The 16,804-nt window shown below is 48.4% G+C and overlaps 5 protein-coding genes across 5 annotated transcripts; 4 read left to right on the plus strand and 1 right to left on the minus strand.

The window, feature by feature from the left end:
- Positions 1–6: 6 nt before the first annotated feature.
- Positions 7–7,318, plus strand: BRR2 (DEIH-box ATPase). The gene is made up of 2 exons (XM_018277545.2): positions 7–6,328; positions 6,383–7,318. The coding sequence occupies exons 1-2, from the start codon at positions 204–206 to the stop codon at positions 6,921–6,923; spliced, it is 6,666 nt and encodes a 2,221-aa protein (XP_018127490.1). The 5' UTR covers positions 7–203; the 3' UTR covers positions 6,924–7,318.
- Positions 7,319–10,225, plus strand: VE01_08118 (uncharacterized protein). Its single transcript, XM_018277546.2, has 6 exons — positions 7,319–7,948; positions 8,013–8,454; positions 8,521–8,899; positions 8,954–9,160; positions 9,214–9,732; positions 9,790–10,225. Exons 1-6 carry the CDS (start codon positions 7,768–7,770, stop codon positions 9,829–9,831), a joined length of 1,770 nt encoding a protein of 589 aa, XP_018127485.1. The 5' UTR covers positions 7,319–7,767; the 3' UTR covers positions 9,832–10,225.
- An 884-nt stretch (positions 10,226–11,109) lies between these two features.
- VE01_08119 (uncharacterized protein) lies at positions 11,110–12,430 on the plus strand. Its single transcript, XM_018277547.2, has 3 exons — positions 11,110–11,471; positions 11,529–11,611; positions 11,674–12,430. The coding sequence occupies exons 1-3, from the start codon at positions 11,238–11,240 to the stop codon at positions 12,380–12,382; spliced, it is 1,026 nt and encodes a 341-aa protein (XP_018127476.1). The 5' UTR covers positions 11,110–11,237; the 3' UTR covers positions 12,383–12,430.
- Positions 12,431–13,255: 825 nt separating this feature from the next.
- VE01_08120 (uncharacterized protein) lies at positions 13,256–15,337 on the minus strand (the record flags this gene model as incomplete). Its single annotated transcript, XM_018277548.2, has 5 exons — positions 14,915–15,337; positions 14,114–14,859; positions 13,956–14,050; positions 13,785–13,906; positions 13,256–13,710 (listed from the first exon to the last, which is right to left on the minus strand). The coding sequence occupies exons 1-5, from the start codon at positions 15,225–15,227 to the stop codon at positions 13,256–13,258; spliced, it is 1,731 nt and encodes a 576-aa protein (XP_018127463.1). The 5' UTR covers positions 15,228–15,337.
- Positions 15,338–15,841: 504 nt separating this feature from the next.
- Positions 15,842–16,660, plus strand: VE01_08121 (uncharacterized protein; the record flags this gene model as incomplete). The annotated part of the gene is made up of 1 exon (XM_018277549.1): positions 15,842–16,660. One exon carries the CDS (start codon positions 15,842–15,844, stop codon positions 16,658–16,660), a length of 819 nt encoding a protein of 272 aa, XP_018127464.1.
- Positions 16,661–16,804: the final 144 nt, after the last annotated feature.

Raw genomic sequence — 16,804 nt, forward strand, 5'->3', positions numbered from 1 at the left:
AATACCGCTAAATTATTTGCAGCATTCGACGCCGTCATAAACTCAAGATCAACTCAAACGGCCAATGTTGAAGGGAGCGTCGCATTAATACATTCATTTGGCGTTTTATCGATGGACTGTCAAAGTGATATATAAAACTTTTCGATAGCCCGTAGGGAAGGGCCATAAATCAACACAACAAAGTTTCTACCTAGGCCGCCACCATGGCCGACCAACAGCGCGATGTGTCGCAATACAAATATTCGGCGATGTCCAATTTGGTCTTGCAGGCCGATAGACGATTTGTGACTCGCCGCGGCGATGAAGTTACAGGGGACCCGGAGTCACTTGCAGGGCGCCTCAGCATCAGAGATATGGGGTCGCGCAATGCCCGCGAAGACGCGCCGAAACAGAAGAAACCTACGGGCATGCTTAATGTTGAGCGCGGAAGCTTGCGGGAAGGCGAAGATGTGTTGGAGCGAGAGCAACGGAAGCGCAAACGAGGAGAACCAGCACAACTTCGGGGTACTGGTATTCTGTCGGCAGCGGACGCACTTGTGGAGGGAATCCGATACAGACCGAGGACACCTGCGACGAGGGCGACATACGATCTTATAATCACAACTGTGGCGAGCAATCTGGGTGACGTCCCTCACGAAGTTGTACGCAGTGCTGCGGATGCTGTGTTGGAATACCTAAAGGATGATGATATGAAGGATTTCGACAAGAAGAAGGAAGTCGATGATTTGCTGGGCACAACGATGAATCCGAAACAATTCAATGAACTTGTCAACCTTGGGAAAAAGATTACCGATTATGAGGCCCAAGATGAAGACGAAGCCATGGGGGAGGGTGATGCCAACGGAGATGGAGCCGAGATTGACGATCGGCAGGGTGTGGCCGTCGTGTTTGATGACGAGGAATCAGAGGATGAGGGAGGCAAACTGCTTAATGAAATCCGAGACGAATCTTCGGAAGACGAAGAGGGCGATCAGGAGGACAACCTCGAGGCCGATGAGATAGCGAGAGCCGGAGGCGCTGGCATGGATCGAGACGAGGACGGCATGTTTGGGGAAGATGAGGCAATGACCTTAGATTCTGGTGCCGACCGCGCTGGAGCAAAGCCATCTGCAAAAGACAAATCAATCCCAGCTCGCGAAATCGACGCATATTGGCTACAGAGGCAAATTGGGCAAAACTATGCAGATGCCCACATGCAACAAGTCAAAACACAACAAGCGCTACAGATTCTTTCCGGTCTGTCTGAAGAAGGAGACGAACGGACTCTCCGTGAAATTGAGAACGACCTAATGGAACTTTTTGATTACGAGCACCATGAACTTGTTCAGAAATTGATTTCGAACCGAGACAAGGTCGTGTGGCTTACTCGTCTAGCCAAAGCAGAGGATGATGAGGCCCGGGGAGTCGTTGAGCGTGAGATTATCGCTGAAGGGCTTCGTTGGATCCTTGACGAGCTAAAGGGCCGTAAAGTCTCCGTTGACGGTGGAAAGGGCAAAAAGGTCGAAATTAAGATGGATATCGACGTACCAGAGGATTACATTAAGGGTCCAAAAGAAGAGCAGGCCAAGGATGGTGGCCTAGTTGGAGGCCTACAGCCAAGGAAACTCATTAACCTGGAGAATCTGATATTCGAGCAAGGCAACCATCTCATGACGAACCCCAAGGTAAAGCTCCCTGAAGGATCGACGAAGAAGACTTTCAAGGGGTACGAGGAGATTCACGTACCAGCACCAAAGAAGCGCAGCGACCCAACAGATAGAGATGTCCCTGTCTCCGAGATGCCTGAGTGGTCTCGTGTGCCATTCGGCACAACCCCAAAGCTCAACAAGATCCAGTCCAAGTGCTTTCCAACCGCATTTGGTGAAGATGGAAACATGCTCATCTGTGCGCCAACTGGAAGTGGCAAGACGAACGTCGGTATGCTGACCATTCTGAGAGAAATCGGGAAGAACAGGAATCCTGAGACCGGAGAGATCAATTTGGACGGGTTTAAGATTGTTTATATCGCCCCATTGAAGGCTCTGGTTCAGGAACAGGTTGGCAACTTTGGAGCTAGGTTAAAGCCTTACGGAATCCAGGTCTCTGAGCTTACAGGTGATCGTCAGCTCACAAAGCAACAAATTGCGGATACACAGATCATCGTCACAACGCCAGAGAAGTGGGATGTGATTACCCGCAAGGCGACTGATATGAGCTACACCAACTTAGTGCGCCTAATCATTATTGATGAGATTCATTTGTTGCACGATGATCGTGGACCAGTGCTGGAGAGCATCGTCAGCCGAACAATCAGAAAGATGGAGCAAACAGGAGACCCAGTACGCTTGGTTGGCCTTTCCGCGACATTGCCCAATTATAGGGACGTTGCAAGCTTTTTGCGCGTTGACCCATTGAAGGGTATGTTCCACTTCGATGGATCTTTCCGTCCTTGCCCTTTGCGTCAGGAGTTTATTGGTATCACCGAAAAGAAGGCGATCAAGCAACTCAAGACCATGAACGACATTACTTACACGAAGGTGCTCGAGCATGTTGGCACCAACCGTAACCAGATGATTATTTTCGTTCATTCCCGGAAGGAAACTGCCAAGACTGCCCGGTACGTCCGCGACAAGGCTCTCGAAGAGGAGACGATTAGCCAAATTCTTCGAAGTGATGCTGGTAGCCGTGAGGCCCTAACTACGGAAGCAGAGTCCGTGAACGATCGCGACCTTAAGGATTTACTACCATATGGCTTTGGCATACATCACGCTGGAATGACCCGCCCCGATAGGACTTCCGTTGAGGACCTCTTTAATGATGGCCTTATTCAAGTCTTGGTCTGCACGGCTACCCTCGCTTGGGGTGTCAACTTGCCGGCCCATACTGTCATCATCAAGGGCACGCAGATTTATTCTCCTGAGAAGGGCAGCTGGGTCGAGTTGAGTCCTCAAGACGTATTGCAAATGTTGGGACGTGCTGGTCGCCCACAATATGATACATATGGAGAAGGTATCATCATCACTACGCAGACCGAGATGCAATACTATCTTTCTCTCCTTAACCAGCAGCTGCCCATTGAGAGTCAGTTTGTTACCCGGCTGGCTGATAACCTGAATGCTGAAATCGTTCTTGGAAACATCCGAACGAGGGACGAGGGAGTCGAGTGGCTGGGTTACACCTATCTCTTTGTTCGGATGTTGAGGTCGCCTGGTCTTTATCAGGTCGGCGCCGACTACGAAGAAGACAATGCCTTAGAACAAAAGCGTGTGGACCTGATCCATTCTGCTGCGGTTGTTCTGGAGAGATCGAATCTGGTTAAATACGACAAGAAAACGGGTAGGCTCCAAGCAACTGAGCTCGGCCGCATTGCGTCGCATTACTACATCACGCATAGCAGCATGCTCACCTATAACCACCATATTCAACCATCTATCACCCCTATTGAACTTTTCAGAGTCTTCGCGTTGAGTGATGAGTTCAAGTTCATCCCCGTTAGGCAAGACGAGAAGTTGGAGCTTGCGAAGCTTTTGGGAAGAGTACCAATACCCGTCAAGGAAAGCATCGAAGAGCCGCATGCAAAGATCAACGTTCTTCTCCAGGCATATATTTCCCGTCTGAAGCTTGAAGGCTTGGCTTTGATGGCCGATTTGGTGTATGTCACTCAATCTGCTGGCCGTATTCTCCGTGCCATCTTTGAGATTACGCTGAAGAAAGGGTGGTCGTCCGTGGCCAAAACAGCGCTTGAGCTTTGCAAGATGGCAGAAAAGAGAATGTGGCCAACAATGACACCGTTGAGGCAATTCCCCAGCTGCCCCCGCGATATTATCCAGAAGGCTGAGCGAATTGACGTTCCTTGGAACAACTACTTCGACTTGGATCCTCCGCGGATGGGAGAGCTTCTCGGTCTGCCAAGAGCTGGCAAGACTGTCTGCGCTCTAATGTCCAAGTTCCCGAGACTAGAGATTCAGGCCCAGGTTCAGCCCATGACCAGGTCCATGCTGCGGATCGAGTTATCAATCACACCCAAGTTCGAATGGGATGACGAGGTGCACGGTACAGCCGAGAGCTTCTGGATTATCGCCGAGGACTGTGACGGGGAGGAAATTCTCTTCCACGACCAATTTATTTTGCGTAAGGATTATGCTCAGGCTGAAATGAATGAGCACCTGGTCGAATTTACCGTTCCAATTTCGGAGCCAATGCCACCCAACTATTTCATTACATTAGTTTCGGATCGTTGGATGCATTCGGAGACCAAGCTTGCCGTCTCATTCCAGAAACTGATCTTACCAGAGAAGTTCCCCCCTCACACACCACTTTTGGATCTGCAGCCTTTGCCAGTGTCCGCGCTCAAAGCCCAAGACTACGTTGCATTATATCCAAAGTGGGAATGGTTCAATAAGGTTCAGACACAAACATTCAACTCGCTTTACACGACGGATGAGAATGTGTTTGTTGGAGCTTCAACTGGTAATGGTAAAACAGTCTGTGCCGAATTTGCGCTCCTACACCACTGGTCGAAACCGGAGGCAGGCCGCGCCGTTTACATTGCACCGTTCCAAGAGCTTGTCGATTTGAGACTCCAGGATTGGAAAGCACGCTTGTCGAATATCCGTGGAGGGAAGGAAATTGTCAAATTGACTGGAGAAACAACTGCAGACCTCAAGCTCCTAGAAAGGGGCGATCTTATTCTCGCTACTCCGACGCAGTGGGATGTACTCTCCAGACAATGGCAACGCCGAAAGAACATCCAAAACATCCAACTCTTCATCGCAGACGAGCTCCATATGTTGGGAGGCCAGAGCGGCTATGTTTATGAGATTGTGGTTTCTCGTATGCACTACATTCGCTCCCAGACACAACTTCCTATGCGCATCGTTGGTCTTAGTGTTCCGCTGGCAAATGCACGCGACATCGGCGAATGGATTGATGCAAAGAAACATACAATCTACAACTTCAGTACTCACGTCAGATCCGTTCCCCTGGAGCTTCATATTCAGTCTTTCACCATCCCGCATTTCCCATCGCTTATGCTCGCGATGGCAAAGCCTACGTATCTCAGCATATTACAAATGTCTCCAGATAAGCCTGCCATAGTATTTGTGCCGAACAGGAAACAAGCTCGCAATACTACTCGCGACTTGCTGACTGCTTGTGTTGCGAATGACGACGAGGATCGCTTTTTGCACGCAGACAGCGAGCAGCTGAAACCTCTGTTGGAACGGATTCATGAAGAGGCACTTGCGGAATCTCTTTCACACGGTATTGGCTACTACCATGAGGCACTAAGCACCAGCGACAAACGGATTGTCAAGCACCTTTACGACAACGGAGCTATCCAAGTCCTGGTCGCATCAAGAGATGTATGCTGGGAGCTCGATTGCACCGCACACCTGGTCATCGTCATGGGGACCCAATATTTTGAGGGGCGGGAGCATCGTTATGTGGACTACCCGTTGAGTGAAGTTCTGCAGATGTTTGGCAAAGCGACTCGGCCACTTGAAGACACCATGAGCAGAGGCGTGCTTATGGTTCCTGCAGTCAAGCGCGACTATTACAAGAAATTTTTGGCCGAAGCGCTTCCTATCGAGAGTCATCTCCAGGTTGTCTTGCACGACGCATTCGTCTCCGAGATTAGCACGAAGATGATCGAATCTGCTGATGATGCGATTAACTGGACGACTTTCACATATTTCTACCGTCGACTGCTGGCGAATCCCAGCTACTACAGTCTTACAGACACCTCTCATGAAGGCCTAAGCGCTCATCTTTCTGAGTTAGTAGAGACAACACTAAAGGATCTCTCCGATTCCAAAATCATTGATCTGGATGAGGAGGATGATTCGGTGACGCCTCTCAATGCTGCCATGATCGCCGCTTACTACAACATCTCCTACATCACAATGCAAACCTTCCTGCTATCACTCAGTGGGCGGACAAAGCTCAAGGGTGTGCTAGAGATTGTGACCTCGGCCACGGAGTTTGAGACCATTCAGATAAGGCGCCATGAAGACAGTTTACTTCGTCGTATCTACGATAGGGCTCCAGTCAAGATGGCAGAACCAAGCTATGACTCTCCGCATTTCAAGGCGTTTGTGCTTCTCCAAGCACATTTCTCCAGGATGCAGCTCCCTATAGATCTTGCAAAGGATCAGGAGATAATACTAACGAAGGTGCTTGGCCTACTGAGCGCCACTGTTGATGTGTTGTCTTCTGATGGTCATATCAATGCTATGAATGCGATGGAGATGTCTCAGATGGTCGTTCAAGGCATGTGGGATCGGGATAGTCCTCTTAAACAGATCCCCCACTTCACACCGGAGGTCATCAAGGCTGCTAATAGTGCTGGGTATGTACCCCACCTCCCTATTCTTAACAATGCTAACCATTATTCTTTCATTAGTGTTGAGGATATTTTTGGATTCATGGAGGCAATGGATCCTTCTGAAAATCCAAACTACGGCGCACTCGTGAAGAAACTGGGCTTGACACAGGCACAGTTGGGACAGGCTGCGAATTTCACGAACTCGAAATATCCAAATATTGAGCTGGAGTTCGAGCTTGAAGACCCGGAGGATATCACCGCTGGTGTTCCTTCATACATCAAAGTCAAGATCGAGCGCGAAGAAGACGAAGATGATGAGACTACAGAGGTCGACACAACCGTTCACGCACCGTTTTATCCAGTCAAGAAGATGGAAAATTGGTGGTTGGTTGTTGGCGAGGAGAGCACAAAAACTTTGCTTGCGATCAAACGCATCACCATTGGCAAGAAGTTGAATCTACGGTTGGAATATACGGTACCGACAGCTGGCAAGCACGATCTGAAGCTATTTTTGATGAGCGACAGTTATGTTGGTGTCGACCAGGATCCCAGCTTCACAGTGAATGTTGCTGAAGGAGAAGATGATGACGAGGAGGATGAAGATGAGGATATGGAATAGAATAGTAAGACCCTGTTTACCCCTGAAGGAAGGGTTTGTTGTATAATAGAAAGAAATCCGGTTGGATTTTAGATCATATCAGCCATTTCCAGGTTCCCCCGTGTCACTGTTTCTGTGTCGAATGGAGGCCACTTCGATAGTTTGGATCAGTCTATGATGTTGGATCAAGGAGTCATTTCATATGGTTGAGAGAGCAATTGTGGGTTATGCGGCTTTATTTGGTAGGAGCTTTTCATTGATTCTCGCATTTCGGTGGCTGTTCTACTTTTGGCAATTTGTTTCCACGGCAGCCTGCATTCTCGGGCCCAAAGTATTGTTGTGGAAGGTTGCAGAATCAAGTTCACCGCCACATTCTAATTCAGTGATCCTCGATCGAGACACATCTCGACTGAACACAAAATGAACCCTTTGTTTCCTTTTCATTAATTTCAGTTCCTTCATCGATTGCGAACCTTCTCCGGCCATCTGGCATACTGTCAGCTTTCACCTCAGTGAAAGAAATCCGATCAGCATTTGTGGTCCATAAGTACTGCGGATGCCGATTCGTGGATCAACTTGTCATCACCCTCAATATTATCGACACGTGACCAACCGCGCTATTTCTCGCGCGCTCAAACCGCGAGCTCTCCCAAGTATTTCCTCGCCAACTCCACTCTTCTACCATTGACGGCGCATCAACTCCACCGACCTACCATTGTTCACCATCATCGCAAACACTTCAATCCAACTTTACGCGCGACTCCTAGTACTTTGCGCGTTATTTTCCTATCAGTGTCGCGAAACGCGTTCCTCAAGATAACAATCTAGATACGGCGTCACAGAATATACCATAGAAGCCGTGGGTATGTCTGAACACGCGACACCGGTTGAGGCAGTGTCTGCTTCGGTGGATTCATCGGTTGCGCGTCCAGATGACGCGACTGCTGGGGGAGTTTCATCCGCCGCCGATGCCACTACTGGCGACAGCAATGGAGTGAGCGCGACTGAAACCAAGGAAGAGCTTCCAGTTGCCGAGGCTGCCAAAGGTATGTTCCGCCACGATAGCCATTCTCGAATATATCGTCGCGCATACTAACATCTTTACCACAGAGGACAGCGAAGCCAAGATTCTCCCCGAAGACGAAAAGCCAGCAGAGACCGCTACAGAGAGTGAGACGAAAGCTGTCGCCGATACAGTCGCGGAGATTTCAGAAGCCACTGCAACTCCATCGTCTGCAAACAAGTCCAAGGCGCGTCGCAAGTCATCTGGCGTCCCGGAGCACAAGGGCCGAAAGCTCAACAAGAAGGAATCCAAGGCAAAGATGAGCAACATTCACGCTCAGCCTGGCGAGTATTACTTCATCAAATTGAAGGGATACCCAAAATGGCCCGGGATTGTTGCTTCTGAAGATATGCTCCCTGATGCGATCCTGAAATCCCGCCCGGTGACCGCTGCGAAGCCAGATGGAAGCTACAGGGAAGACTTTGCTGAGGGCGGGAAGAACGCTCTGGACCGCACATTTCCCGTAATGTTCTTTGAAACAAACGAATTGTAAGTTTTCTATTCACTCCACCTCTGTTGTTGGTTCCTGGCACGAAAATCTAACCCTTTCTACAGTGCCTGGACCCCTAACACCGATCTCGAACCTCTCGACACTAGCGTCATCGGTGACGTTCCACAGGGCAAGATGTCCAAATCGTTGTACGCAGCGTATCAATTGGCTTCTGAAAATCACGATTTGGATCATTACAAGAACGTTCTTAGGGAGTTCGAGGTATCCCGCCGTAGAGATGAAAAGGCGGCACAGGATGCTATCGACGCAAAGGAAGCAGCAAAGGAAGCAAAGGCTTCAGCCAAGAAGGGCAAGAAGGCCAAGGAAGTTGTTCAGGACGAGGATGAAGATGTTGAGATGGCCGACGCGGGCGCAGATGAGGCTGAGAAAGAAGATAAGCCCAAGGCGTCCAAGAAGCGCAAGGCTGTCGATGATGAGACCTCTGTAAGCTATATCCATCACCACTATGCACACTTAGCGTTCTAACATCGATTACAGACCCCGAAGCGAACAGATTCAGTAAAGAAGCCAAAGCTGAAGCTTATAAACTCAGCTCAGAAGGGAAATGCAGCAGCCGAAACTCCAAAGTCTGCCGCCAAAGAGAAAAAGGAGAAGGCTAAGCCCAAGACCAAGAAGGCTGCTGCGGCACCCGCGACGCCAAAGGAGCCAGAGCTCAGTGCAGAGGAGAAGAGCAAGAAGAAAGAGGTATGAGCTATCATACGGTGCTGAATATGTCATTATACTAATATTTTGAGTAGAAAGAGGTTCGCTTTTTGCGCCACAAACTCCAAAAGGGCCTCCTTGACAGCGTCAAGAAGCCAAAGGAAGAAGATATGAAGCAAATGTCCGAGTTTATCACTAAACTTGAGGGATACTCAGACCTGGAAGTTAGCATTATTCGCGCCACTAAGATCAACAAGGTCTTGAAGGGCATCCTCAAGATCGAGGACATCCCAAAGGAGGCTGAATTTAAATTCAGAGAGCGTTCCACCGAGCTTTTGGCCAAATGGAATAAGATCTTGGAGAGCGATACCCCAGCACCAGCTTCGGCACAGGCCAACGGGACATCGAAGGAGCAAGTTAATGGAGAGTCGGCCACAGCAGAGGATGGGACGAAGACAACCGGATTAGATGGGGCTGACGACACTCTTGCCCCTGAGGTAGATATGGAGGATGCCGATTCTAAGGACGAACAAGCGAAGTCTGAAGAAGAGGAGAAGCCTCAAGAGGAGGAGAAGCCCGAGGACGAGGAGAAGGCGGCCGAAGACAAGACCGAGGTATGTGGCTCTCTGACCCGTTTTCTACATGGAGGCTCTATTCTAACAAACAAGCAGGTCATTGTGGCGGAGGCTACACCAGTTGAGGCTACTGCGTAGAGGCTCTAGGTATGGGCAACATCGCCGTTCTAGCCAAAGCTGGGGCAATTACGAATTAATTTGGTAGTTGAGAGGGCATAATCTGATGTCGGAACCCAGGGAGCTATGGTGGCTGTTTTGATTTGGCTTTCTATCTGGCGTCTCTGTTTGTAACATCACACACACACATCTATGAACTTTCTCTTTCGGAAAATACGACCTTCTCTGTCGGAGCCTGACTCTTTTGCCGTTTCTCATCAAGGTGGGGGGGTTGTACAAATCTGGTTTTGCTCTTTTCGGATGTTGATGGCATGGATGACGAAGGGTAACGTGGCCATTTAAAACACTCGTTTTATGGCAGAACTGGTCACGAATTCCATAGGCAAATAAATGCACCTAAAATCTCATAATACACGTTCATATTTCACATTGCAGAATTAAAAGTGTTTTATTCAGTATTCTATTTAATAATCGTACATTAAAATATCTCACTTATAGTAATCACTTGTTGGATTCCAATCCACTTAGTTCATACAATACTAATCCACCGGTCTTAGGTCTGTAGATATAAGCCAGACCTCTAGACACAGCTAGTCCTCTTCTTCCTCCTTCTGTAGCTTTAGATCTTCAATGAAACCACCTCTTGTCCGAGCAAACCCTCCACGTTCTCATCACAACACAGCACAGCAGATCAAGCAGTATTTAGTCTCTGACACATGCATAACAGTCACATACGACCATAGACTCAAGAGAATTGGGCATCCCGTCCGCTCTGCCATACACAAGCTTGAGATCGGTGGATTAGTAGTTGGGTGGGTGACCACCAGCGAATACCCACTGTTGTATGTTTTATGTTAATTTTTTTTGCCGTTTTGGACGTTGGATTTTGGCCCCTGAAGTTAAGGTTCTAGTGGGGAGAGAGAGAAGAAGAAGGGTTAGAATGGGTTGGGCTGGGCTAATGTGTTTTCGTCTCTGGTACAGGGCGAGGCTGCGGATCAATCACCACGCTCATAGTAACCTTCCTTTACACCTGAGCATTCGTGAGCGCTGTTGCCGGTAAGGTCAACCATTAGGAGGTAAGGCGTCTGTCTTATGCCTTAACGATGGTGTTCGATTGGTTGCAAGAATGACGAAACTATGCGAAGTGCTGAATCATCGAAGTATGCTCACGTATGATTGGTAGAATCTTCCAATAAATGCAATGCAGATGTATGACTAAGGAAACGACAACCCCGCATGACAATGATAGGATTGACATAAACTGGAAGGTATATCTCGAGTTAGAGTCTAGAATCGTGAGGACTATCAATCTGATCTTCATCTCAAACCCTCAATTATCTTTGCTTTGAAAAGATCCAATTTGCTCCATCTAAGGTGATTTACCAAACGTTTCATCGAACTTGTATAAACCCTCGTCACTTATCACCATGCCATCGACCCTTCTCACCGGCGCCAATTCCTTCCTAGCCGCTCATGTAATTAATTCTCTGATCAAGGCCGGCCATCATGTAACAGGCACTGTTCGCCGAGCTGCAGCTGGCGATGCAATTTTCGCTCTTCATCCAGAGTGGAAGAGCCATTTAGACATTGTCATTGTCGAGGATATTACCAACGAAGCCAGCTGGGATTCGATCTTTGAAGAAAAAAAAGGTTTTAATCATGTACGAAGGCCGAGGACAAGATGCGTTTCGTTACACGCTTGCTAATAAGCATCATAGGTAGTTCACGTCGCTGCCCCTCTTCTTGACAATCCAGCAAACACCGACTATGATCGAGACTTCCTCAAGCCAAGTGTAGAAGGGTGAGAACTGCCTTCCCCAAAAAATAGATAGCCGGTAATCCTTTGCTAACAATGATATATAGCAACCTTGCGCTTCTCCGCTCAGCGAAAAATAATGCACCAAATCTGAAGTCCATTGTTGTTACCGGTTCTGTCAATGCTTCTACCACTGGATCACCCGAGGAGTTGTTGGCTGGTCCTCTGACCAATTCCACCTGGCTTCCAATTACACAGGAGCAGGCCCGCGCTATGAACAACCCATATATCTCCTACTGCTCGGGTAAGAAGGAAGGCGAGCTTGCCATCTGGGACTTCGTAAAGGAAAGCGCGCCTAAGTTTTCTGTCACAGTGCTTCTTCCAGCGCTGATTTTTGGTCCACCCATCGAGCCACTAAAGGGCGGCGTTAAGGGTTTGCACTATAGCAGCAACGTGATTTATAGCCTCTTCAATGGATCCAACTCGACTATTCCGGCCACGACCTTCCCAAGCTATATTGATGTTCGTGACCTGGCCGATGCGCATGTCAAGGCCCTCACCGAACCAAAAGTCGCGAATAAGAGGCTTACCATTGGGGGGAACAAAATGACTTACACAGCTCTAGTACATGCTCTTGCGAAGGTCCCAGCGCTCAATGGTCGTTTACCTACTGATAGCGGAGAGGACCAGAAAGTAATTCCTGCTAACATTATAGCGGAGGAGGGCAACGAGGCACTTAATATGACGTTTAGGAGTCTAGAAGAGACAATGGCAGATACAGCAAAGAGAATCTTGGAGCTGGAAGGGCAGCAATGAATTAGGATTTAATGCTTTACTTAGCGCAATCTACTATATCCTTTCCTCAAGGCTGCCGATGATGTTTTCCTTCCTGTGGTTGCCAAAACTACTCTCATACAGCACAGCTGCTGCCTAGATAGCGGGGCTGAATGAGAGCAGCTGTTGGATAAATACCAAAGTTCCCAACCTCATTCGAAAGTGTCGCGTCGCCTCACCTCGCTCACCCTCCTCGCCCTCACTTCGCCCCAAGATCACCCCTGAGGCGGCAAGTGGCTCAGATTCCACGCTATGCCTAAGGGAGTCCGTTACAATCAAGGCCAACGAAGGCGGATCTTTGGAGATGGTCTTCGAGAATGATCCGCAAACCCAATCGTTGAATTCCAAAAAAAAAAATGAACCAAATGTAGAGTATTCATTGATAGCAATCTAGGATATACATGTTGAATAAGCACGTAGCTTTGAATTTCGACTTGAAATAAGAGTATCATAGTAGAATATCGTAATTGTAGAGTTGGGCCAATTAAATAGCCACCCTTTATGTGGGATAGCAAAACTAAATGATTTATATTTGATAAATCACGCTTGGACTAAATCTAGCCCTTTACGGCAGCTCCACTGCGCGCTCGACTGGGCGCCCATTTGGAGACTTGCGAATGCCATTTAAGACCATATGTGAATCTGCTAAGGACCGTAGCATTGTAGACAGGCTAACCACTAAGGGTACAGTTATTGCTCCGCTGATCATGTCTTTACTCATTCATAGGATAGTCAACGACCGCTAAGTTCTTCTGCCACATACGAGACTCGGGCACTTCCTCCAAATCTACTCCGTTTACCACATACTAACAATTGGCTTGACAACCAATCTGGCTGAACCCCTTTTTTGTCTCCCTAAAGTAACCCACCCCAATCCCATACCATTCGTGCCCGGCTATCCAGATTGCTCCTGAGGTCTAATACCTCGACATTAGTGGGCAATTCGCAACTTTTCGAGCGTGGGAAGTATTGCTCAGCAGCCTTGCCCCTAATAACCTTTAGAGATGGTGTTCTAGGAATCTCCTCTTCGTCTTGCAGAATCCTCAACGCAGTTGGGAGCATGAAGGTTGGTAGTGCGCCTCCTAGAGAGTTCCTGAGAACCTCCAGATAGGGCTCTTCTAATCTTTGTACTTTGCCACTATCCCCCAAATATGTCTTTTCTGGGGTTCGGAGGCGAACAAGAGCTGCGACTATTTGACCATTGCGAGCGTCGGAGGCCTGAAGAATGCAGCCTTCGGAGATGAACGGGAGCTGCAGCAAACGCATCTCTACCTCAAGTATCGGCACCCTTAAGCCTTGACAGCGGATGACTGTGAAATATAACCAGTCAATACAATCAAGCTCACGGCTCAGACAGCGATTACGCAGGATGGTATCTACTTACAATCGGTAGAGGCTCGTCCTTCTATAATATAGTCACTGCCCACACGACGGGCGAGATCTCCAGTTTTATAAAATCCATCACTGTCGAATGAAGCAGCCGTTTCCCCGTGGTCATTCAGATAACTAAAATAGTCAGTGGATATTCTTCTCTAATTTGAAGAACGGCACCTACTGAGAGAACACGACGGACTTTTTAATTAGCATCTCCCCATGGCTCCCGCTCGAGAGTTTCACGGTAATGCCAGGCATTGGCCTTCCTATACAGCGCTTTGAACCCGTTAGTTGGAAGTCCTTTTGTACGCGGAACGATGACAAGAAAGGTCGAATTACCTCAAGGTTTACATCCGTGTCATTAGTGGTTTTCATTACCGTTGCGCCTAGTTCTGTTATCCCGTAACAGACATGCAGGCGCTTGCCAAGATCTCGCCAGAATTGCAGTACAGACGGTTCGGGCATCGAACCCCGAGTAAGAGCGTGGCGGAGAGACTGAGCGCCACGAACATATGGGTTGCGCTTTTCCGGTGGAAGGGGGCTTAGGTGGTCTTCAAAATGTCTCATCATCTGAGTCCAAATACGCGGGGCACAGCCCAAAGTTGTTGCCCCTCCTTCCCTAAGTCGTTCCCAAATAGCCTCAGCATTTTGAGGTATAATCTCAGTTCGTGCTCCTCCCAGGACGCTGCCGACAAACGTCACCAAACTACTGCCCCAGTGGATAGCGTCGTGGCTCAGGAAGACTTCGCTAGGACTACTTGAGGTGTGGATGTCATAAAACAGACGTCGTGTGTGCACCACCCCTTTAGGTGGTCCACTCGTGCCCGACGTAAATAGTATCAAGGCAGGACGATGCGGCTCGACCGTCAACTTCCGGTCAATCTCAAAACAAGGATCTGAATTGGAAAGATCCTCTGAGGGAGGGTTGCTGATGTTGATGGGTAGAACGGGGATGCTTATGCCTTGAGAGGCGGCATACCCTTGACACTCTTCAGCGAGTTGGAGGTGTTGCTGATCTGCCAAGATGCAGATAGCCCGAGACGTCTGCAGCATATAGAACGCTTCCTCTGGCAGGAGCGTAGTTGCTTTGAGAAATCTATTAGAACATCTTTTTAGAAGTTGGGCACTTCAAAAGCTCACCTAATGGCGCGAATGCTCCACCAATTGACATAATGGACAAAGCTGCTATAATGAACTCATACTTGCCGGACAAGATCAAAATGTATGGGTTTGACACCTGAAGAAGGTTAAGCGCATCGTCAAACATGGACTCTGGGAGTGATTGTTTTAACAAAAGTTGCATTCGAAGCACGTCGGTAAGCAGCTGGCCGTAATTTGCATCGATTCTATTCTGAGGATCATGGATGATCACATGCTTGATCTCGTTAGCGATCTTGAGTAGATTCACAAAGAAAGGCTCATTTGGCAATCTGCCACGAAGCGCCTTCGCCATCCTCAACGAACTGTAACCTCGCTGTTTAGAATTGGTTGACTTAAAGACCAAAAGACGATTCAGCAATGTAAGTGCGACGAAGTGGTCATAACGTCACATTTGGAGGTTATTGAATAATGTAGCAATATTCCGTTGGCCCCCCCTGAAATATCAAGGTGTATAGATCCTTTCCGGAATGAGATCAGTGGCGGTGTAAACACAAGCTACGAAGGCTAGTAGGCCCTCCCTTACAGCCCCAACCGGAGAGGCTCCGGCAAGCCCACTTTGGTTGAGAACTGTGGGTGTCTATCCCGGGGTGAGTGTCTTAGAGCGACTGATACATGCGCGCCCGGCCGGCGGTTTGAAATGCAGATCCTACCATAATGCAAAAGTACATGTAACATCGTGGCATGTTAAGACTTTGAGCCGTCCGTAGGCTGCTGGATCATCCCGCAGTGTATATCGAAAGCCATGGATCTTGAAGGCTTACTCGTGTCATATTTTAGTTGCACTGACAGTTATCTAGAGCCCAGCACCCGCTTGCCTCCTCCGGGCCCCATTCTCATTACAGTCTTTAACCGATATCCTACGCAATATTTGTGAGGACAACGCCTATTTCTCACCAGATTCCCAAGATGGCCGCTTGCAAACCTCATCTGATTGACAAGGAGCAGTTGCCGGAAGCCTCAAATTCAGTGAAAGTCCTCTGCCTCGGCATGTGTCGTACTGGGACGACCTCTCTCTTGGCGGCTTTGACCACACTCGGTTACACGCCCATCCACATGACAATCATTCTAGAGGACGCCCGTCAGAAAGAACTCTGGACTGAGGCTATTGAAAAGACTTTTATCAGTGGAGGGTCAGAGGCACCCTACGGCCGGGCCGAGTTTGACGTTCTTCTGAGCGGTTACGATGTCGCTCTTGATGTTCCCTGTGCGATCTTTGGAGAGCAACTGATCAAGGCCTATCCAGATGCCAAGGTCATTTTGACCACTAGGCCAGTTGGATCATGGATTACTTCCATGCAGAGCACTATTTGGCAATTCATGAGGTGGCCGTCTTATCGCATTCTGCGTTACGTGGAACCGGAATTCATGGGCTCTTTCCTAAAGTTGGTGGAACTGATCTTTTTCGTTCACAACAAGAACAACTATGGTGGAGAAAAAGCTGAACAGGCTTATATTTCACACAATAAGCGGATTCGAGAACTCACCCCCCCGGACAGACTCTTGGAGCTTTCACCACCCTTTCATCTGGACGAACTGTGCAACTTCCTCGGTAAACCAGTCCCACTCGACGGTTACCCCCATGCCAATTCCACCCAAGAATATACTCCAAAAATATACAGGAGAAGGAATAAATCGCTGGCCTTGGCACTGAAGCGGCTGGGTAGATTATTCTTCCAACTTTTCCCCTTCACGCTGTTACTGTGGTATATTTATCATTGGAGTTGAGGATTCGGTGTCCTGGAATTGTCGTTTAGCTATTTACTACGGGCGCTTCGATAGGGCGACATAATAATTCTTGTGGACATGACCTGGGAATGTAGAAATTACCGTCATTTTTGACGTGGTTTGTTTATACTTCCATAAATGCAA

This window comes from Pseudogymnoascus verrucosus, assembly GCF_001662655.1.
Source record: "Pseudogymnoascus verrucosus strain UAMH 10579 unplaced genomic scaffold scaffold_45, whole genome shotgun sequence".
Classification (NCBI taxonomy): Eukaryota; Fungi; Ascomycota; class Leotiomycetes; order Thelebolales; family Thelebolaceae; genus Pseudogymnoascus; species Pseudogymnoascus verrucosus.